Source organism: Carassius gibelio, chromosome A2, assembly GCF_023724105.1.
Source record: "Carassius gibelio isolate Cgi1373 ecotype wild population from Czech Republic chromosome A2, carGib1.2-hapl.c, whole genome shotgun sequence".
NCBI lineage: Eukaryota > Metazoa > Chordata > Actinopteri > Cypriniformes > Cyprinidae > Carassius > Carassius gibelio.
The window spans coordinates 6,345,013-6,369,433 of record NC_068372.1 but is presented as its reverse complement, the minus strand read 5'-3'; the positions used below and the strand labels follow the sequence as shown (position 1 = coordinate 6,369,433).

At 35.2% G+C, this 24,421-nt stretch overlaps 1 protein-coding gene across 9 annotated transcripts in view; it reads right to left on the bottom strand.

Moving 5' to 3' along the window:
* LOC128025086 (histone-lysine N-methyltransferase 2C) overlaps nt 1-24,421 on the bottom strand; it is a 108,348-nt gene that overhangs the window by 37,923 nt on the left and 46,004 nt on the right. For 3 of the 9 annotated variants that reach the window (XM_052611090.1, XM_052611116.1, XM_052611098.1), the window contains exons 15-32: nt 22,546-22,665; nt 17,435-17,554; nt 17,225-17,329; nt 17,026-17,130; nt 14,586-14,767; nt 14,090-14,254; nt 12,504-12,613; nt 12,328-12,411; nt 10,051-10,263; nt 9,111-9,236; nt 8,180-8,293; nt 7,681-7,823; nt 4,358-4,535; nt 3,905-4,003; nt 3,060-3,107; nt 818-955; nt 697-729; nt 467-616 (exon numbers count right to left, since the gene is read on the bottom strand). In XM_052611090.1, the coding sequence (XP_052467050.1) occupies nt 467-616; nt 697-729; nt 818-955; nt 3,060-3,107; nt 3,905-4,003; nt 4,358-4,535; nt 7,681-7,823; nt 8,180-8,293; nt 9,111-9,236; nt 10,051-10,263; nt 12,328-12,411; nt 12,504-12,613; nt 14,090-14,254; nt 14,586-14,767; nt 17,026-17,130; nt 17,225-17,329; nt 17,435-17,554; nt 22,546-22,665 (2,233 nt within the window). The remainder of the gene's footprint in view (nt 1-466; nt 617-696; nt 730-817; nt 956-3,059; nt 3,108-3,904; nt 4,004-4,357; nt 4,536-7,680; nt 7,824-8,179; nt 8,294-9,110; nt 9,237-10,050; nt 10,264-12,327; nt 12,412-12,503; nt 12,614-14,089; nt 14,255-14,585; nt 14,768-17,025; nt 17,131-17,224; nt 17,330-17,434; nt 17,555-22,545; nt 22,666-24,421) is intronic. The other 6 variants (XM_052611107.1, XM_052611163.1, XM_052611125.1 and 3 more) reach the window with 5 other exon arrangements.

The window sequence follows — 24,421 nt, the reverse complement described above, 5'->3', positions numbered from 1 at the left end:
CCCTGGTGGAGATGCTGAAATAATACAGAACTGTTGTGCAACACCACAACTCTTTTCAAAAAGTCAACCTATGAATGCCACACTTATAGTTGTCTGTGCATTAAAACCAGCATGTGAGTATTTTAACATGGAATATATGAAACACATCATACATAGACAAATGTTACCATCAAACTAGGGCTGCATGATAATTGCATGTGATATTTATATGCATCTTGTTGGTTCTGTAATCAGCGGTAAATCTCCATCACCTGCGTGCGTTCACATGGAGCAGCTTAAACTACACAGAGCCGTTGTTCAATGACAAGCTGCGCGAAAACACAATCATATTTTGTGGATGTTTTGCGCTACTTGTCAGTGTAGAAAGGCTCTGTGTAGTTAATGCTGCTCCATGTGAAAGCATGTAGGGGATGGATATTTGGTTGCAGTCTGGAGCCCTGATATTTCTCATTTTCTTGCAACAAACCTGAGCTGGGTTGGGATGGATGTAAACCAGGGCCTGCAGGACCTTGCAGGGTTTGAGTTCCCTGGATCTGATGAGGCATCTGAGGAGGATGGCTGGTGCTGGGGCTCAGGACAGCTGTGAAGAGATCCTCCACATCCTTCCCACCAAGCTCTGCAAGGAATGGGTCAATACTTACAACATACCGTATTAGCACATTCACTGGCAGTTGCTGCTTTGGGTTTATAGCCTACCTGGTATTTTGTAGAGTCTGCTGAGTATTGATTCTGTAAGGCAGAAAGATTCGCTGTTTACATTTAGATGCTTCAGGAACAAGTGTTACTATTCAACAATGCATACATTTGTTATACAGACCGTCCGTGACCATCTTGTCCAGTTCAGGGCTGAGGATGCCATCCAGTGGCTCTTCGGCCACCTGACGGGGGTGAGCTCGGCCTAGATGAGTTTGAGATGAAACAGATGCGTCCTCTGTTAAAGGAGCAATGTCCAAACCTATACAAACACAGATACACAAAAGCACACAGATAACGTCATGTCTATCTCAACAAACTAAAATTACAAACCACTGGACCCTGATGTCCAGAAATTGGGTCAGGCATGGTTGATCTTAAATCTGAAGTAATAGCTCACCTAAAAATACAGCATGTTCTTTTATTCACCCTCGTGAAGTTTCGTATCTGTATAACTGTTTCTTTGGTGGAACACACAAAAAAAGCTATTTATATGTTTTTTTTAGTTCATACACCTAAAGTCAATGGGGTCCCCAACTGAGAATAGTTTATTTTAAAGACAAAAACAGGGTCACACATTAGTTTAGGGACCAATCCTCAATATTAACTAACTGTTAACTATGCCTTTTGCCTCAAACTCCTCTTTTGCTGATTATTAATAGTCAGTAAGGTAATGTTAAGTTTAGATATGGGGTGGATTAAGTACGATCATGCAGCCATATTTTACAAACCAAGCTGACTTCACAGAAGTGGCGGCAAAAGTCTGGACTGAAAAGCTGCACTTTATCACAACACACAACCTACATCCGTCTTCATACTAGTATCTGTGTTCTGTGCATGCAAGGAATTAACCGTAGATAACAATAGTATCAAGCGTAGCGTTTGTCCTGGCAATTCACGCTAGTCAAACTTGCATCAGCTGACTCCCAGTAGTCTACCTATAGCAATATGATGCCTATCACTACTTCCTTATATAGGGTCCATTCAGTATTATTCAGCAGCTTATTGCTTTGCCCAGGAGCTAATTACCCTCCTCCATCCCCAACTCCTCCCTCTTGACCACAGTCAAGACTTGGCATTCGATATTCTTCGTTGAGTTATACTCTTTATCCTGAATCATGTTGTAACATTGTCACTTAGAACATCTGCTACATTCATGTTGGCTCTGTTCTGTTTACGGTATGGGGTTATTGATGCTCTCCCAGCTTCTATCCATGCTAGGGTGCACGGACAGGGAGAGAGTTTATGCCCAGAACAAAAGCATATGGCCAATCCGAACAGTTTGCTAATTGTCAGTCATCTATATACATCAAACCAAGACCATACATGAGATATGCGCAGATATATGAAACATAAAAAAAGAAGCACTTGTTGCCATTTTGCATATCAATTGAGTTGATAACGTTCTTAATTTTAAGAGGCTTATGTTGTTATGAAAATATTCACGTATTGGAATGCTGTTTTATACCTTTTATCTCTGTGCTGTCTTAATTTGCTGGTTTGCACCGCTTCCCTTTAACTGTAGTGCACTGACTCCTTTGCGAAACTCAACATCCAATCAGAGCTCTCTTATTGACGCCTATTCAACATGTTGCATCAGGAAAACTGTTACCGACAAGATCCAACGTGTGGAACAGTCCAGGCCTTTTTTAAGTACTCATAAACATCCAATATGCCAGTAATATGCATGCTAATAAGCAACTAGTTATCAGTGAGAATCAGTCCTTAAACTTAAGTTCTATATAAGTTATTCAGGGTGAACAATCTCTTTAACATCACTAAAACTAATAAGCAAAACCAGATCAGAGCAGGTTGTGATTCCTGTTATCCAAGTCATATCTGACACAGACCAACTTGTGCAAACATAATTTAATAATGGGCTCTGAGGGAGGTCAGACCGCCTCGTCCTCCAAGGCTGTTATTACAACAGGGATGAGAGCTCGACATCTTTCACAAATTGTTCCTTTTCATCAAACCAAGGACTCAGTGGACCTCTGTGGGACAGTGCCCTTATTCTTCACTCCCTGACTGCCGCTCACAGGAGGAAGGCCATTCATCAATGCCTTCTGTTTTCTGTCTCTAGGGCATCTTAGGTTCTGTGCTGGTATAAGAGAAGCGTCCTTGATCACTGTTAGTCAAGCACTGTACTGCTGCATCATTCTGAATCTGTTAGCTAATGTAAATGCTTTCTGGGATGTTTACTTGGTGAAACTGAATGGACTACTGTAGATTCAGATTCAGTCCACATTGGGTGATATGTCAACAATCAAAAAAGTACAACAAATTTTCCCATAAAACCCAAACAAATGAGTGCAAGAGAATAGAAGTAAAAGTAAATAATTTGTAATATGACCATGAGCTCTTACCAAATGGTGAAGGAGAGTACTCAACTTGGAAAGGGCAAAAATCAAGACCTACAAAGACCCAAACCAAACACAATGAGGCGTCAGAACCGTGAAGAGAAAGAAAAATACTGCAGATGATGATTCATACACAATGAATGAATGAATGAAAAATGGAAATGGCAAGCAAATTAACATAATGACATGACAATAAAGACCATCTTAGAGATAATTAAATATTCAAATATTAAACTTTTGATTGCTGGTGTAGTAATGTGTGTGTGATTTAAACTCAATAATGAATTTTAGAGCTGCGTTTTTTATTTCTCGTTTATCACTTTAATGCTGCTTTGAAACATTCACATTTTTAAATAAAGCACTTAATAAATAAAGGTGACTTGACTTGAATCACACTCAAAAGCAGAATAAATATGTGCAAATCACAAGGCCCTGTGCAATACCTGATAATAATCGATTATGATATTTTTAAATAATGTGGATCCAGGCAAAAAAAACCTACTTCATGCTACTTTCAAGTCTCTAATGTATCAAAATTTCTTCTCAGTGCATTTGTTTATCTGGTAAGTAGCTGTGTAGTAAGCGGGATAATGTACAGTCAGTTATTATGGAAAAATAAACCCATTTAGGTTGATTAAAAAAAAAAACTTTTTGCAATAAAAGTGCACAGTATCTTTGCATACAATTAACATTCTTAAACCTTATTGTATTTTAATTATGTTTGTTCCTCGTGAAGTTTAAAACAGATTCTTCAACAATGATAACAGTAGACCTAGATAGCTGGAGCCCACTGAAACAGCAAACACGTGCTGTTATTTTTCTCATGTTTAGAGACACTCATAAAGGCCTACCGGACTCCTCTGTTTGCTTGTTATCTGAAAACATTCCCAGCAGCTCTGTGTCTGATTTCAGCTCTTCGGAAAGGTCCACTAGAGGCTCCACAGAATTCTCTGTGGATGTGGATAAAGCAGGGAAGTGATTATAAGGCCAAATGATAGTACTGGTCTAAATTGTGGTCAGATTTAAAGACAACATGAAACTGCATTCACAACCCATTTTTCATTCCATTAGGGGACATTTTTGGGTGACTCTGCTGGCACCCACTCTCCATAATAAGACCAGGAATGTGTGAAAATTATGTAAACAGGGTCTTTCATGTTGACTTTAAGGGAACAAAATGTATAAATCAGACTGGGTATGAATATCATATGAAAAAAAAGACAAAAACATAAACAAAAAGGCTGAGACAGGCCGTGTGTGTGTGTGTGTGTGTGTGTGTGCACCAGAAGCCGTGAGAAACGTACGTGCTGCTACTGCTTTACTGGGCAGCAGTGCTGCTGATGCATTGAGTGACGTGTGCGACAGTGGCTTCATCTGATTGGCCGAGAGCTGTTTCCTTTCTCGCTCATCCTCTAGTAGCCGTGTGGTTTCCTGTCTGCTCTGTTTGCTCTTATCCAACAGGTCTTTCCCAAAGAAGGCCTCCTGCAAGAGAAGATCGTGGAGTCAGAGAACTTCAGAATTCAGTATAAAATGTGACTGATTTGTCCATCTAGTAGAAGTTGATGTAGGTTTTAAAAAATGACTGGTTTCATAACAAAAAGAGATTTTCAATGGTGGATCGTGATGGAAATATTTAGAGAATAGAGGGGGCGCTTGGTTTAGAAAATGCAGATACTGCGTATAATGCAATTTAATGCTAGCAAAACATGTAGAATGTTAGGAAACATGTATATTACAGAATATTTGAAAATGTGTCATTACACATGACCCACTTCTGTTAATCAACCATGTGGGCACAGATTAGATGAAGATTAGACAATTTATCGGTCAGGGCTTCCATATTTCAAGATCAAACATCACTACGAGTTAAATTACATCTTACTGTACACAAAAGCAATATTAGGATGATATGCATATATGTGTAGGTACTGTATGTATTAAATCAATATTATATGGGCTTTATTATATTATATTTCATTGAAAGGGAATGTATTAAATCAATATAATATGGGCTATCAAATGATTAATAAAAGTTTGTGTTGAGTATATTTATTATGCATATATAAATACCCATGCACATATATATATATAAATAAGTGCTGGTCATATAATTAGAAAATCATCAAAAAAAGTTGATTTATTTCACTAATTCCATTCAAAAAGTGAAACTTGTATATTATATTCATTCATTACACACAGACTGATATATTACAAATGTTTATTTCTTTTAATTTTGATGATTATAACTGACAACTAAGGAAAATCCCAAATTCAGTATCTCAGAAAATTAGAATATTGTGAAAAGGTTCAATATTGAAGACACCTGGTGCCACACTCTAATCAGTTAATTAACTTAAAACACTTGAAAAGACCTTTAAATGTTCTCTCAGTCTAGTTCTGTAGGATACACAATCATGGGGAAGACGGCTGACTTGACAGTTGTCCAAAAGATGACCAAAAGACGAAAAGAAATTCCAGGGTTGTAAAACACAATATCGTCTGTGCAAAACACACACACAGCACTCCTACCAAAGACAACAGTAGTGCACTCTGGGTGATCATGACATTCAAAGCAAGACTTCTGAAGAGGCGTACTCAAATCACATCGTGCTGTTGTCACTCATAATGAAAGTATTGTTGATAGAGTATCTTTTTTGGGTACAATGGAGCCCTTCCAGATGGCTGCGTGTTTGTCTCCCTCTCAGATGGCGTTACTCTGCACTGACTGTCACGTTGTGGGAGCCCCTCAAATGAGCTCATGTTTTATCCCGTCTTGTACTGCTCCACAGGACGCACAATATACAGAGACATCACAGGAACAAGCATTGAAACAACATACGTGCTCTAGCGGCCGTAATACGACTTCCCAGCACATCGCCGGCTCTGTCAATTCAGCTCCGCTCACCTGACAGCTTCCAGCTCTGGGAACCTGCCTGGCTGAGACACTAAAAGCCTCCATTTTCAATAATTGATTTGAAGTGGCTCTTCTGAGAAGCACCTTTAGGTTGGATTCTCTCAGTGTTGATGCAGGAGCTAGCGTGAACAGCTGGCCTTAGCTAAAACAACCAATTATGTCATTCCCATCCCATCCATTCTTCCTTTCTAGGGCTGGGTGATATGATGGTATAATACAACATCAGTGTGCAGGACTGCTATATGCTATTTACACAAGAGGGTGACACAGAATCATGTAGAGTAATATGAAAATACAGTGGGAACTGGAATGTGTCTCAAATAAATCAAGATTAAGAGTTGTTAATAAGTACAGCGCCAGATTTGTTGTTTTTGTTGTATTGAATTAATAGAGAATTCTGCTTTATCGGCTAGAATTTAGAATCTGATTTATTTCAATTATATACAATTATTTGTTTTATAATAGTAGTTTATTGATTTGAATTTAGTTTATAACAACGGAAATTTAAATTTAAATTGTTATACAATTACTAAAACCTTTTGTTTGCATCCATCATTTTCCAAATAAACCAAAATGGCATTTATTTGATAAAAAAATATAGTAAAAGCAGTATTATTGTGAAATATTCTAACAATTTGAAATAACTGTTTTCCAACAATAATAAAAATAAAACAGTAATAAAGGATTAAAGTTGTTCAATTTCAAGAAAAAAGTTGAGATAAAATATTGAGATTAAATTTTGAGAATAAAGTTTATTCTCAATATTTTATTTCAACTTTTTTCTTGCAAAGTTAACAACTTTCTTCTTGTAATATAATTAGTTTATTCGCAACACTTTATTTGGACTATTTTTCTTGAAATTTAACAGGTTTTTTCTCGAAACATAACAACTTAATTCTCAAATTTTAACTAGTTTAACCTCAACTTTTTATATTGACTTTAGTTTTTTTCTTGAAATTTAACAACTTTAATCTTGAGAAGGTTTAATTTTTTTAAATATTGCTTGGCCCTAATCCTCTTCCGCAGAAGAGGATCTATCTATCAGTAAATTGTAATTCAACAGGATTAATCTCAAAATATGCTTTCCACACAATTACATAATTTATGCACACATCTTCTGTTATATTTTCAGCAAAAAAACAAAACAAAACTGTATTTTCATATATAGGTATACCATGACATAAAATTGTTCCTATTATGACATCACATTTTTACCATACCGTTATGCTTTCTAAAATCAATTTGGAAGTATGCAAAAAAAAAAGACTTCAGTTTGAGATCAACATGACATCATCTCCCTAAGAGTGGACTAGACGAGCTCCCAGTTGATCTAGCAGAGCGACCTAAACCCTGCTGAGAGCCTCTTCTGGCACACTACAGCAGTCACCGAGTGAAATCTCAAGAATTTCCTTGAGATAAAGAGAGCATCTGCTGATTCCAGGGAACTGCAGCTTAGAAATGATCTCATATTGTGTGGCTTGTTTTGCAGAGATCTGCTATAGCTTTTCCAAGAGAATGTGACTCATGGTTTTTGCCTGGTAGACGAAAAACCCCACAAACTTGCATTGAAGGACTCAAGATATATCTAGACACCAAATATCACAGATAATCTTATAATGTGAGCAAGAAACCACCAAAAACAACCTAGCAAAAACAAACACCACTCATATTGTCTTCAAAATGGAGTTAATCTATTATATTTTAAAAGCTGACCTGTAGGTAAGTAGGGAAAGCCTCCTCCAGTTTGGTCTTTTTTTTCCTGTAGCGTTTCCGTATTTTAACCTCAGGATTGTCGGGAAAATCAGACAAAGGAGGTTTTTCATCAATTGGAGTGTCAGGCGCTTGGTCACCCCAGCCTGTCAGGACAGAAAAGAGTTACCCTATTTATTCCATACATTGCATTCAGATCTCATGTAATCCAAAAACAACATCAGTGGATACATACATTAATAAATGCATTTAATTAATACAGTATTTTTCACAATGCATTAATTATTAATCAATAGATCAGTCTACATTAGGGGTGTCAAACACATGAGATCAGGATGAGCCCAATCCAGCTAAATGCACTTCTGCAGTGGTTTTGCACATTTGGCAGAAGTGAATCCACTCAAACAGATATGAAAAAATAATAAAGTCATAAGACATTGATTTAGGATTTAACGTAAGCCACCAGTAAGTCATCGTAGTGAAAGTATTGAGTGATACTCACTCTCATCTTTGCCTTGCAGGGTCTCAGACCCGGTGGAGTCCTTCCTGAACGAGGCCTGTTTGGTTCTGCCCGGACCCATCCGGTTCCTCTGTCTGACCATGAATCCTCCAATACCTGTAAATAAAAAAAGAAATATTTTAGTTTATAAATCTTTTTTTCTTTTTCATTTTTTGCATTTTGAGAGAATTTCATGGCACCAATTTATATTTGTGCAATACTTATGACCCCCACCCTCCCCCCCCACACACACACTGAATAATACAGAAAATAATATATATATTTTTTCAAATTTAGTTAGTATTTAGTATTTAGTTTTTTCAATTCATGCAACATTTCAGGTTACAAAAAGAGACTAGCTGTGCACTTTTTTCCGCATTATGGCCGATTTGTAGATTATACATTCAAATGTTTTTTTGTTTATTCCCATTTATTTCCTTTGGTGGTCATTTTTGACTGTGATCTTTTTTTTGCCTTTTGTAATCATGCCCTCATTTTCTTTCTTTTTTTGTAGGATCACATATCATAAAAATCACCACGTTTTGTACCATTCCAATGAAGCTCTGAATTTAAAAATTTTAAATCTAAAAATGTTCCCTCAAAAGTGACAAAAGAGGCCCAGAGGGGTGTGTGTAAAGAAAGCTCTTTTGCCAGTTTATAATGTCAAACTTTGTTTCATGACCAATTTCCACGAAGTAGCTAATATAGATATATCAAATATCACAGATTTTATTTTCGGATGTTTTGAAATAGAAATGTACAATTAATAACATCTGATACAGTGGCACAAAAATGTATTTTTTATTTAAACAAAAATGACTAATTTAAAAAATATACCTGATTTAATTTATTATTAGATGAATAAACAAATACTGTGACTTGTGCAAAGGAAAAGGTGTTTGGTTGGACTCCACTGAAGCATCTTGTCTCTCACCCGGGCGGTAGGGCTTCCTCTTCCTCTTCTTGCAGGGATCTGTGTCTTTACAGTCATCTTCTGCTGCTGCCTCTCTCTCCGGGCTGGAGTCTGACTTTCCCTCACCGTCCACCATCTCCCCTTCTTCTGCAAAACACACACACACACACACACACACGTTAACAAACCCAGACTACAGGAAGAGATCTGCAAAATGAGACACTTGAAAACTCTATGTCTTCCACAATAGATTCAGTCCATTTGTGCTAAAAATATAATTTCAAATCACTATAATGAGCTGCATACCTAGTTTTATGGCACACATAATGTGAAGGCAGTTTTAAATTGTAAGTAGAGATTATGCTGCCTTCTACAACACCTACATCTCAAAAGAATCGGTGCTACAATTGCCATAATGCTTTGCCATGAGCTCACCAAATATTTCCCAGCCAAGATGGCCTTCAGAGATGAAAGAACTACTGACTAGAAATCATACAATGTGTCCATGGATCTTTTAAGCTAATATTTAAATCATTTAACAACACACTCTCTCATGCTAAAATATTATAAAAACTATTTTTTAGTTGTTTCATTTTTTTTTCATAATTATTTATATATAGGGCTTATTATTACTTAAGAATTATAATTATTAGTTGTAGTTATAAAAAAAAGTGCAGCCTTTGATTTGAAAATCATAATAAGCCATACGGTGATTTCAGTTTTATTCTGATTAAATGTACGACCACATACATTTTTTTTTATTATTAGTGTTCCATCAATTAACAAAAACAACCGCAGAATCCTCACAAACCCCCATTTGGCATAGGCTTAATGATCTTAATTTGGTTTTTGTTTGGTCAATTTGTTAACCTTCCAATTTGCATCTCTTTTACTTTACTCTTTGTACAGAGATATGACTCTACTGCTCAAAGAAGTAAGGCTGAGATGGAGGAAGCAGTACTTTTGGTGTCGTCCAGGTCTCCGTCTCTGGAGAGGTCAGTCTGTGGGTCTGGAGGCGTCTGCAGCACGGCCACACTGTTCTGGTTTATGATCTTCAGCTTGAGTTTGGGTTTGGAGCGTCTCCGCCGCGAGGCTGCATTGGCGAGACTCTGGAGCTGAGACAGACCAGACTCTGTGAGACAAACACCGTCCTGGGTGTACGTCCTCATCAGCTCTGCGGAGAGAAACACAGAAGAACCTCATTGGAACCTCAAAAGTATGATTCGCTCTCACATTGGACATTACTACGGTTTGTGAGCAAGTTTTACTATGCATAGAAAACCATATATCTTAAAAATCAAAGCATAACCATAATTCAATACAGAGATTTCAGCAAAACTTTGCAATAAGGTTCCATTAGTTAACATTAGTTTAACTAATTTCAGGTCTGTCTGAATACTCGATTCTAATTGGCTGGCAGGTGTTGATTAAATTTGTTTAACTACACAGGTAGTTCCAGGTCAGTTTAATAACGCTCTATATTAATGCACTTCCTATAAACATTGGTAAACATACCATATTTTCCGGACTATAAGTCGCACTTTTTTTCATAGTTTGGCTGGTCCTGCGACTTATAGTCAGGTGCGACTTATTTATCAAAATTAATTTGACATGAACCAAGAGAAATGAACCAAGAGAAAACATTACCGTCTCCCGCCGCGAGAGGGCGCTCTAATGCTGCTCAGTGCTCCTGTAGTCTACACTGAAGACATAGAGCGCCCTCTCGCGGCTGTAGACGGTAATGTTTTCTCTTGGTTCTTGGGTCTAAATAAATGCGACTTATAGTCCAGTGCGACTTATATATGTTTTTTTCCTCATCATGACGTATTTTTGGACTGATGCGACTTATACTCAGGTGCGACTTATAGTCCGAAAAATAAGGTAGTAACATCTAACAAGTTGAAACTGATGAAAATAACCTTCATTTTTAGCATTCCGGTCAAATATTGCAGTGCAAATATTATTAAGATCTTTAATATGTGAATGCTGGCAAAAGACCATGGCATAAGTGGGATAATCAACAGCTAGTTGTGCATTAAATGATTTGAATGCACTTCGCGAGGCAACCACCGACACGTTCTTCGCCTCCATGCACAGCTAGCCATTGATTATCCCTTACTTAATACATTAACTAATAATGAGTAATAGTGAACTGTTCATGTTTGCTCATGTTAGCTCAGTTCTGAGTCTCCCAAAAGCTTCGTATGCCTAAGAAGTTCATAAAAATGATTGTACGACTGTTCTTAATATTACGGTCTGTTTCCCAAAAGCATCGTAACTTAAGTAGCACTTGAAAATCATTGTAGATCTACGAGTGCTCTGGAGTAATCGTAAATCCCTAAATGCATCGTAAGAAGACCGATTTATGCAGTCACCTGCAGGACAATCGGCAGATTACACCTTTAACTTGATTCAAGCACAATGTGATGATAATATTAAGATTTGATTGAGCTTTATTGTACACTTTATGACTCGTTTTATTTATTTTTTAATTAATTTATAAATGAAATAATTAAAAAAGGAAGAAAAAATAGAAATACAAATTTAAATTAAATGACTGAAAAAAAAGAATAAAAGAAGTAATGTAGGAAATGCTTCAAAGACTGGGGGAAAAAATATGTCAATGACTTGCTGAAGTGTACGAAAACCAGCTATGAAATAACGTCTCTCTTTCTTTCTCTATACTGTACATAAATAAATACATTTAAATAAATGTATGCATTTAGCAGAAGCTTTTATCCAAAGCGACTTACAGTGCATTCAGTTTATATCATTTTACCTAACATAATATATAAAGTATATTATATATTGTTATGTAAAGTATAATAGTCACCTATAAGGTGACATTTCAGCACTTGACAAATGGATAGCGACTCCTAAGTAGCACTTAAAGCACGGCTACGTGCATTTTTGGGAAACGCACGTGAAACAATAACAAAAAATCGCAAAATGCTCTTAAGCGCTAAGATCAATCATTATCAGGAAACCCGGCCTAAGTCAATATTAACAGACACAACTTGAACTTGATTTTAATAATGCATAGAAATGTTGAAAATCAACAATAACTACGATTTAATTCGAAGTATTTTTTTTATTGTTAGTGCACCTTAAGCAATGTAGTTAATTATTGTGTAAAAAAAGAGAACCTTATTTTGTTACAAAATCTTCTGTAAATGACTAATTTTGACAACTTTATATAAAAAAAATAATAATTATGTTTTAGTAGTGATGTCATTACCAGGATCTCTTGTTTTTGTGACTCTCTGTGGGATGAAAACAGACTCGACTAAATCCAGACAAGACTTGGCCGGCGTGCCAGGCGCTGTGTAATGAACAAACAAATACACAAAGTCAACCACAAAAAAAAGCTTTATAAACGTAAACCAGACTTGATGGTGCTAGAGCTGTGTTTACCGGGAGAGATGGGGGGGTGGCCTTGGCACAGACTGCAGTCAAAGCTGGTGTCTGCAATCTTCTCCACCTCCTCCTCTGAGAGGATTCCCTGACACGAGGCATGCATCCACCTGCAGACACAGCAGAAACAGCACGTTTGTACCACACATAAGAACCGTAACTCAATCTGTGCTGCGTATCGAGGAGAGGCATGAGAGACTTTTCTGTGTTTCATCATCTACTACTTTTAAAACTTGTAGAACTGTAGAGAACAAAGAAAAAAAAATGGTAAAAATATGAATTAAACAAAGGCATTGAAATATCATTGGAGGTGGGAAAAACATACTAGCAACTAATAATAACAAAAATAGACATCAATAAATATTTTTTATTTGGAGACATGATGGCTATTGTCATTCAGGTATTTTTTTATTAATTCTCAGATATGGATATGTAGAAAATATTTCAAATTGTTTAATTTCACATTTATATTTAGTAATAATAAAATAAAAATCACTTATAAAATAAAATGTCAAAACGAATGAAATATATTTAACATAAATAAATAGTTAGTTTTTTTTGTTGCAGAAGAAGAATACATACAAATAAAATTTTGAAGTTATGAATGATTATCAGAACTTATTAGTAGACCTCATACTAAAGAAGTAATACGGTTTAAATTTTTTTTTATGTTTTTGAAAGATTTTGCTCACCAAGACTGCATATATCTGATAATAAAACAGTAAAACAGTCGTAATTTAAAATATTATTACTGTTTAAAATAACTATTTAAATTTTAATCTATTTTTAAGGAATAAACTAATTGATTCTATTTCTGTGATGCACAGCTGTATTTTCAGCATCATTACTCCAGTGTCACATGATTTTCAGAAATCATTGCTGATTTGCTGCTCAAGAAAATGTATTAGTATTAGAAATGTTGAAAACAGTTGTGCTGCCTCGTATATTTGGGAAAACGGTGATAACTCACAATTCTGTAATGCGTCACAGACCCCTAGAATCCACTATCATATATATTGAATATACAGTATGTGTCCCTGGAGCACAAAAGCAGTCTTAAGTCACTAGGGTATATTTGTAGCAATACCCAAAAATACATTGTATGGCATTTTTTCTTTAAATGGCAAAAATCATTTGAATATTAAGTAAAGATCATGTTCCATGAAGATGTTTTTGTAAATTTCCTACTGTAAATATATCACTTATTATTTGATTAGTAATATGCATTGCTAAGAATTCATCTGGACAACTTTAAAGGTGATTTTCTCAATATTTAGATTTTTTTTGCATCCTCATATTCTCAAATAGTTGTATCTTGACCAAATATTGTCTGATCCTTACAAACCATACATCAACAGAAGCTTAATTATTCATGATGTATACATCTCAAATTTAGAAAAAGTGACACTTGAGACTGGTTTTGTAGTCCAGGGTCACATATGTTGTTTTGCATGGGCCAGCATCTCCTCTTCAGATACTGTATCTAGCAGGTTTCCAGTATGTCTGATGGCAGTGAGTTGAAAGGAATCTAAGCGTCCCAGCAGGTTGATGCACAGCGCAGTCCTGAGTGCTGGACCACAGCTCACCTGTCACACTGACGGCACTGCAGGATGATCTCCTCCTCGCTGTAGTCCTGCTGGCACAGCGGGCATGATGCCAGGCTGGCACAGGGGGCACACTGAGTGTAATTATTCTGCCACTCACACCTCAGACCCGCAGACGTGGCTCCGCACTGCGTACAGGACACACACCTGCGCGAGGCCAAAGCGGGCACAATGACGTTAACCACACACCACACCTCCAGCACTTCCAAGCACGCTAATAACTGCTCACATCAAGACATGCCAAGTAAAAGAATGAGCATAAATAAAATCTCTTTCGTTAACAAAAGGTCCTCCACTGTAACTAGCAAGTATTCAAAAATAACCACAAGAACAAAAAGCAGCTAAATCACAGTTAAAGAAAAAACGATTTTGTAAAATGATGATTATTTTAACATATAGTGCCTTGAAAACAGACAGATGCATTAATACTAGAGATTTTCATGTTAGAAATGATTTGATTTTATGTGATGTGGAATACCATTTGCATTTCCAGCTCCCATTGGGCACGTTCTGCAGGGGCGGGTCTAAGCAGTATGTGTGGTAGCTGATGTCACAGTCGTCACAGAGCAGCAGACGGCCGGGATCGCTGGCCTGACCGCACGCCTCGCACACGGTGCACTCCAAACACCGCCAGCCTTTACTCAGCACCACCTTAGTGATCTGACGAGCAATGCATGCATCATTACTCCAGTCTTCAGTGTCACATGATCCTTCAGAAATCATCAGTGCTATTCTGGTTTGCTATGCAGATTGTTTTTCTTTTAAAACCCTCTGGGGTTCTTCATTTATGAGTCACACTCAGGACCTTCGGGTCAAAAATGACCCAGAGGCCGGGATTCAGGTATACTTTTTTTCAGTAAAATCAATCAAATGTATTTTTGTTCAATAATATTTTTTCTTTCTTTTTTGGTGTTTTGAGAGAATTTTATGATAATAATGAATTTTTATGCAATAATTATGATCCATTTTTTCCCATTGAATATAATAGAAAATTTATATATATATGTATTTTTATTTTTATTTTTATTAATGCTGTATTTTATTTTAAAGTACAGCCAAGGCCTATAGAAAACAATTTTTGAAATTAGATTGGTGCCATCTGGTGGACAAATTAAGCATTTTTATCATGCAATAGCACATTTTTACCACTATAGCGAATGTACAGCTCTCTGTAGAAAGGCTTGTGAATTCTAGTGATTTTTGCACATATTTGCCTATTTATTTCAGGTTGTGGATTTTAATATATAATCACAGATTCTCAAAGACTATTTTTGTCAAGTTTTTTTTTTTTTTTTTTGTTTGGTTGATTTAAATGGTAATTTCAAGTGCCAGTTTTACTTTATAATACAGTCAAACCTGAACATTGCACTAGAAAGAGAACAAATGGAAAGCATTTTGTTACCCATTGTTTTAATTCTAACTTAATAAAAAAAATTACATTATTTAAAACATAACATATTTTTATTTACCTTTTATTATAAACATTTCCATTAAAATTATTTTTTGCAATTCAATGAACAGTAACTCTTCAAAATTGCCAACAGCAATTATGAACAAAAAACAAAAATAACAGCAAACGTATAATCATTTTCAAACAGTACATGTAAATGGAAAATAGAAAAATAAAAAAAGTGTCACGCTGGGCCTGGGTCGCTCGAATAGGCCTGGAGGTTACTAGGGAAGAATTCCATCCTTTGACCTTACTCTGTTTGTGCGTGTGTGCGTGCGTGCGTGCACACGTGCTTGTGTGTGTGTGTTTGTGTGTGTGTGTGTGTTCAAGAGAGAGACATGGTGTGTGACTTTTGCATTTTGGATCCAATGTCTCCCCTTTATTTGATTCATTGATTTTATTTCACATATTCTCACATATCTCTGTTACAGTTTCACCAGTCTCATATTTCCCTATGTGTGTGTGTGTGTGTGTGTGTGAGTGAGTGTGTCTATTTTGCAACCTTGATGGCTTACAGCCTCATGCTTTTATTGCTGTGCACTTTATTTCTTACATTGATGAATAATTTCTTTTATTTCACACATTTCCCAAAATTAGCTTTTGCAATGATACTTTCATTTGTGTGTGTTTTTGTGTGTATAAGTGTGTGTGTGTGTGTGTGTGTGTGTGTGAATTTTTTTGTCTGTTTTGCACTCTTGATGTTTTAGAGATTCACCCCTTCACTGTTGTATGCTTTTTTTCTGCATCGTGGCTGATTTGTAGATTGTACACACAAAAAAACTCAGTATTTTCATATTTTTGCAAATTTCCCATTCATTTCCTATGTCGGGTCATTTTTGACCCGAAGACCCTGAGTGTGACTATTTTTTTTACGACCACTTAGACTTTTAAAATCCTGTCCCCAATTTTTTGGGGTGTTCATATACCAAGTACCAAAAAAGTCACCAAGTTTCGGACCATTCCGATGAAGCTACGATTTTTAACATTTTTTTTAAAAAAAATTTCGGGTCATAAATGACCGAAGAACCCCAGAGGGTTTTAAAGGTGCCATAGAATGCAAAAATCAGTTTTATAAGGTCTTTGAACACATCTGTGAGGCCACAGTTTGTGAAAACAACCAGCCTATAATGGTAGAAATCCACTCATTCGTTGTTTTGTAATTCCAAAAAAATCATAAACAGTCCACACTCTCTGCTCTATTAAAAGTGGCAATTTCAAGAAGCTATAAAAAATGATCTGTGGGGTATTTTGAGATAAAACTTTGCATACACACTCTGGGGACATCAGAGAACAATTTAAAATACTGAATCAGTGCATTCTATGGCATCTTTAATTTAGAATTGTATTTTCTTTCCAGGTCTGGCAAGTTTTTTTTTTTTTTTTTGGCCAGTCATAATTAACACAACCATCAACACCTCCAACAGTAAAGGGAAGGATGTAATGGCCTCATCCTGCTCAACGTGCTCACCTTTATGTTGACACAGAAGGGGTGGTAACACTGTCCACACTGAGCACAGGCCAAGAGTCGACCCTCCACACCCTGTCCAAAACTCCCACAAACCACACACATATCCTACACACACACACACACACACACACAGGTGTAAGAGAGCAGCAGACTTGACATATATACAGCTGCAGCAGCACGACCACTCAGAAACATTTACCTGCTTCATAGTGAACGTGTCTGTACTAGAGAAAATCACTACGGTATTGTGCAGGGCGTTTTCTTCCTCTTCCTTAAATGTGCAAATGGGTTCCATGAGGTTTATCTGCAGTGACAGAAACAGACCATACAAATAAACAGAAGAGCAGAACAGCAATTAATCCACAAATCAGAACAAACCATGTAGCGGCTGTCAGATAATGTGACGTACTCCTGGTGTTGGGATTGGAGGGACTCCATTCTTCATTCTGGCCCGGCCACGTCCCCCCCGACCCGTGACACCCGAGCCCCGGGGCCGTCTCCTGCTGGGGAAGCCAGATCCCCGGCCCTGCTGACACCACAGACACCGTCAGGGTCATCCAAAACAAGAGGCCAAAGGAAGCAGTACTAGCTTTATTATGTGATAAGTGTTCAATAGTGTGTAGTTACACTGTAACTCTGGATTTAGAATTTCACATTGAAATACAGGGATCGTACGCATTCCAATGAATTTCCATGGTTTTTCCAATAGTTTGAATGAATTCTTTTTTTTTTAACACTGCCATTCAAAAGTTTGGGGTCAGTAAGATTTTTTTAAAAGAAAGAAATGAATACTTTGATCAAGCGAGAAAGCATTCAATAGATCAAAAGTGACAGTAAAGTAGCATTTGTACAATAAATTAGATTTTAAATAAATACTGTTCTTTTAAGCTTTATAAATAAATAAATAAGCTGAAAAAAAGGAAAATATTAAAAAGAAATTTTTTTATTGAGAGCAAATCATTGTATTAGACTGATTTCTGAAGATCATGTGACACTGAAGACTGGAGGAATGATGCTGATAATTCAGCTATTCGTCACCGGAATACATTTTATTTTAAAATAGATACAAATAGAAAACAGTAGCAATAATATTTCACTATATTACTGTATTTTTGGTCAAATAAATACAGCCTTGGTGACTTATTTCAAGAACATAAAAATAAAAATTACTGACCCCAATATTTTGCTCCTGGAAATTGTAACATAATTATTGCAATGCAACTACAGAAATGTACATTAACTATAAAAAAATGTATACAATTTTAAAAATTATATTAATTTGCATAACATCTCCAAGTCTGAAAAGTCTATTTTTATGTTATTTCCAGTTTTCTCACTCCACCAACAGGATTTCAACCAAGCAATGAAAAGCTATTTTATAGTACTGCTACAGCTAACTGAATACGTGTTCAGTAATCTATGAAATGATTTTACAAGGCGGACAAAAACAGGTTTGATGTGTGATTAAATGGAGTGACTAAAGAAAGGAAAATGATGTGATGCTCCAAACAGTGAAGCCTTTAACTACTCGTCCTGTCATGTGAAGTTAGTCAAACAAATGAGCAGACTAATCTCATCTTACTTCAGTGCACCGCTTCAAAGAGGCGTCTTCAAACACTCTGCATGGACAGGACCCAAGCAATCGTGAGCAGGAAACCAGTGACCAAAGTTTATATTTAATGAATGGCACCAGCTCAACTTTAATGCACTCTGATCAAATAACCAACCCAAACCAAACACGGCTCTCCCTCAATTTAACTAGCTGTCACAGTGGAGCAACATTTCCCATAATGACACCAATTTCCCAGAGACTGTGGCACTCGGTGTGAGACGGCATCTAAGGGAGCTGCCAACACGGCTATCAGGCTGTTGAGAGGCCTCGGCCGTGTTATTCTAGCGATTTCACTTCTATTACTCTGTCAGCGCGTTTCCTTTCCTCAGAGACGGCCATTCTGACTGTCACAATGAAAACCCTTTCCAAGAGTTCCTCTCCCTCGCTTCCCTCCCCCTCCATCTTCTGTTCCTCTCGCTGGACCATCATTTCAACCATTCCTGCCACTCAGAACTGATGCTTTTTAAATCGGTCTTTCCATCGTCTGTTTTATTCTAGTGGACTTTAACCCCCTGACTTTACTTTGTTGAAATGTTTAGAGTTACTATTGCATATATACACAGTGTACTTATGCTTACAAACAATCTATATACAGTATCTACTTCACACCTATATCTATACGCTCTCAGAAAAAAAGGCACAAAAGTTGTCACTGGGGCAGTACATTTTCAAAAGGGACACCTTTGTACCTAAAAAGTCCATAAAGGAACATATTAGTACCTAAAATGTACAAAAAGTGTACCTTTTGAAAAAGTACTGCCCCAGTGAAAGCTTTTGTGCCTTTTTTTCTGAGAGTGTATATACACACACTATATTTTTGTCATTTCAGTTTATATACGCTATATCATTTTAAGCTAAATGTATTTTACTTATTATAAACATTGATAAAATGCATATAAGAATACATTTAAAATGTGAAATATATATATATATATATATATATATATATATATATACATACATACGAAAAATATAATATTTATATTATAATAAGGGTTAATAATAACAGTTTTAGAAATCTTATAAAAAAAAAAAATCAATTAGTATGCATTTAAACTTAATCTTAATTAATAAGTTATAGAATTTTATTTATTTATTATTACTTCTCCAACTAAATCACTGCAAATACAGTGGGTATAAAAATAATCACATTTTAATAATCACATCCTGAAATGAAGACGGACACCGCTTTGGTTTTATCCTGCTGTATTTACTCAGTCCAACTTATAACATCCAAGTGAAAGATAAAACACCAAGAAAAAAAGTTGGGAAAAAGAGAAATGACTTGTAAACTCAATCAGCCAATCACCTTCTCAAAGGCACACAAAGCCATTAGACTTTCAGCTGTTGTCCGCTGTGCTTATTTTGATTAGCCCAACATGAAAAGAGCTTTCCTGGAGCATTTCAATCCTTGGTAGTGCAACTGAAGCAAACAACAATGACAACAATATCACAAATTCTCCACTAATACTGTATGTCTTGTACGGGAGGGTTGCAAGAAAATAGCCACTCCTCAAGAAAGGCCACATGCAGGCAGACTGAGCTTTGCCAAAACACACAACTGAGGATTCAGAGGCAGATGAGACTAAAATGGACTTATCTTTCCCCAACACCAAACGATATGTCTGGCGGAAATCCAATCCAGCTCAGCATCCAAATAACAGCATTCCTCCATTAAAGCATGGAAGTGGAGAGATTTCATGTTATGGGGGTGTTTCTCTGCAGCAGGGACTGGAGAAAATGCAAAATGTTGCTGACATGTTGGTGTTTTATCTTCCAATTGGATGTATTTTTTGAACTGAGTAAATTCAGCTGTTCAAAACAAAACAAAACTGGGGGTGATTCTTTGCCATACCCACTTTAAATTGTGAACATTCAATTTAACACTTTTTTGTGTAATTAATTAATCTCAATTAACGCGTTAAAGTCCCGGCCCTAATATATATATATATATATATATATATATATATATATATATATATATATACATACATACATACGAAAAATATAATATTTATATATAATAAGGGTTAATAATAACAGTTTTAAAAATCTTATAAATTAAAAAAAATCTATTAGTATGCATTTAAACTTAATCTTAATTAATAATTTATAGAATTTTATTTATTTATTATTACTTCTCCAGCTAAATCACTGCAAATACAGTGGGTATAAAAATAATCACATTTTAATAATATTAATTACACTCAATTTTACTTGCACTGAGTAAATTCAGCTGTTCAAAACAAAACCATACCCACTTTAAATTGTGAATATTCAATTTAACACTCGCTCCTTTAAAGCCATAGAGTTACCACCATATTAATATACATTTAGTCTTGTCCTGCTTCTTCTCCATCATCATCTAAATGTCGATGCTGTCTTTTCAGTGACCCTTGACTTGTGGCAAATAATATCCAACATGCTTGTTATCAAGACATGATATTTCAGCAGGACCTGGTCTGGCCTCGTGCCCAGATGATTATCCCGAAGCCCAGCGAGAACATCATGGCCACTGCGTGACCCCTGACCCCTCAACACGCAGCACATCTGCTCCTACCCATGGGCTATGACTCACTACGTCAACACATTCAGAACTCATTTTCAGTCATTAGCCCAAGTCAAGCAGGGTCATGGAAAGAAAAGCACTGTGCATGCTGGGGAAAAATGGTTAGGATGTATTATGAAGCCACAGAACATGTTAGTGACTCTCGTAATTTGCTGCTCACATTATTTTTGTTCAGTCCAAATCCAAATCAAAGCTGTCGAACATAATCATTGTTATGAGCACATTTTCAAAGCGCATGCCCTGCGACGACTCTCGGATTCTCTGCATGAAAACTCAAGGGTCTGGTGTGGTTCACATTTCATGCATCCGCTATTTTCTAGCTCTTCCTTCCCTTGAAAAATGATTGTTTATTCCCATTACTTGTAAATGACATTACTATCATATATCATAATATGAAAAATTAACATTAATATAAATTCATATTTTAGAGAACACAATTTTAGCATTTTATAACAACTGTATGTAGTAGAAACCTGAGGATGTCTAGGGAAGGTCTGTTAAAGAATGTCTGCACTGGATCATATCGGTTTGATTTCAAAATATTTAAATTTAATTGAATTAAATGTAATAATACAATTTTACTTAAATTATTAAACAATTATTAAAATATTTAGAAGAATAATATAATGATATCTATATCAATATATTAATTTATATAATGACTTGTATAAATATTATCGATAATGTAAACAATTTCTTTATATAATAAATATAATTATTATATTTATATAATAAAACATTTTATTTTTTTATATATTTTACTATTTGTTATATTATTCATTTATTTATATGTATAATTATTATTATTAATATTATGATAACTATTAGAATGTATAAAATAATAAATACATTTAAATTATATACATTTTAAATATATACCTTTATGTCAGTATTTATTTAATATTATATATATATATATATATATATATATATATATATATATATATATATTATACTCGTAGAACATTGATAGTTAATTCAATTATTTATTTATAATTTAAATAATTAAACTAATAATCTTTATTATTTACATTAGAAAAATATCAATAAAATGTATAAAAGAAAAAAGTGTATTTATATACGTTCAAAAATATTTCTATTATATTATTTAATATATTATTTACACAATTATTTGTATAAGTTGATAATTTATAGGTATTTATAATTCACAAAATTAAGTTAATATTTTTAAATATTAAAATTAGAAAAATATCATTCAAATAAAAAAAATAAAAAAATAAAAATAAGTATCAACTGAAGGTGTGCCAAATTGGCTATTTCCATTGTAGACATGGCTGAACAGCCACTGCAGGTCTGCTGTGTAATATTTAGTATTTACCACACGGATTATCCAGGCGGCCGTGCTGAGGGGCTGCCTGCTCTTTGGCCCGTCCCAGCCCTCAGTCGGGTCAAGGGACCATGGGGGGGAGCTCGGTCTGCGGGAGGCGCTCCATGCTCCCTGAAGATGGGATGGGTTAGAGAGAGAGAGGAGGAGATGTGGGCGAGAACATGCAACAACTTAAACAGTACAGCCAACAAAGAAACATGCATGTACAACACAGAGAGCATGACACATAAGAGCTGTGAATGAACTCCAAAAAATGACATCTGAGACATCCTGAAAATATCCATCTGATTATACTGCTCTTAAACATGCAGACAAAAATGTTCTTTTTACTGTTTTCTGTTTTAATACCTATTTCTAGGGCAAAAAGAGATGTGTTCTGTCAGTCACGGTAATGCGAAAGACTGCAAACGATGGAAAGAACTTGTGAAACAGCATCATCCGCTCGAGGAAAAAGTGTCATCAGTGCCTTAAGAGATGATATTTAAAGGTCAAGTGTGTAGATTATGCAACAAACACAATTTATTATTATTATTTATTTTTTTATAATAACTGTGTCCAAACAGGTTTAAAGGCATTGAAGATTTTGGGGTCAGTAAGATTTATTAACTCCTTGGTGTTTTTTTTTTTTTTGAAAGAAGACTCCTATGCTCTAGAGTGCTGCAAAAATACAGTAAAAAATAGGAATATTGCATTTTTTAATTGTTTATATATTTTGTTCTGTAAGTTGTAAAAAAAAAATCTAAAGTAAAACATAAAAAAGGTAGTACTGCAAAATAATTTTACAACTTAAAATAACTTTTCTATTTTAATATATTTTAACATGGAATTTTTCCTTCAGAAATCATTCTAATATCCTTATTAGCTGCTCAAAAACATTTCTTATTAGTACTTATATTGAAAGCAGTTTTGTAAAAAAAAAAAATCTAAATATTCTGTAACTTTATAAATTGTATTTTTTTTTCTTTATTGTCACTTTTCCCCTTCTCAATTTAATAAATAATGTATAGTGAATAATGAAATAATTAATAAAAGTATTGATTACTTTAAAAACCCCTAGCTTGTTACTTTCAATATTTGTTTTATTGCTTGTAATTATTTTATTTTCTTTATTACTATATTTTACTTGCATTATTATTCTTCCTTTACCAAACGCAATCCTAATTTAATTACTCATAACTCATTGCAAAATGTATTATTATTGTATATTTAGTAGTATTTAATTATATAATATGAATATTATTTAATATATAATGTTCCTTCTCATATAATTTTTTTCTTTAGGATAAATTACATTTCTATTTGGTTTCGCTATAATGACAGCCCTAGTGAGTTGTATTTGCATTAAACATGGGAATGAATTTTTCACTTTTTTATATATTTTTTTAATATTAATTTTTATATTATATTTTGTATTTTTCATTTTATATCACTTATATCATTTTTACTCTCGTTGTGAACAGGCCTTCACTGCAGTAGAGAGGGTGGTCATACTTTATTTTAGGGATCAATTCTCACTATTAACTATGACTTTGCCTCTATACACTCCTAATTTGCTGCTTATTAATAATTAGTAAGGTAGTTGTTAAGTTTAGGTATGGGGTGGATCAAGGGATCTAAAATATGGTCATGCAGAAAAAGATATTAACGTGCTATATATGTACTAATATACAATCAATATGCTAGTAATATGCATGTTAATAAGCAGCTAGTTCATAGTGAGAATAGGTCCCTAAGTGTTACTGAGAGCCTTAAGGCCCGTTCACACCAAGAACGATAACTATAAAGATAACGATATAAGAGTCCACACCAGCGAACGATATCGTCTGTTTATTCTGAGCGCGCGTGCGTCTGCCGCTTTAAATCCTCG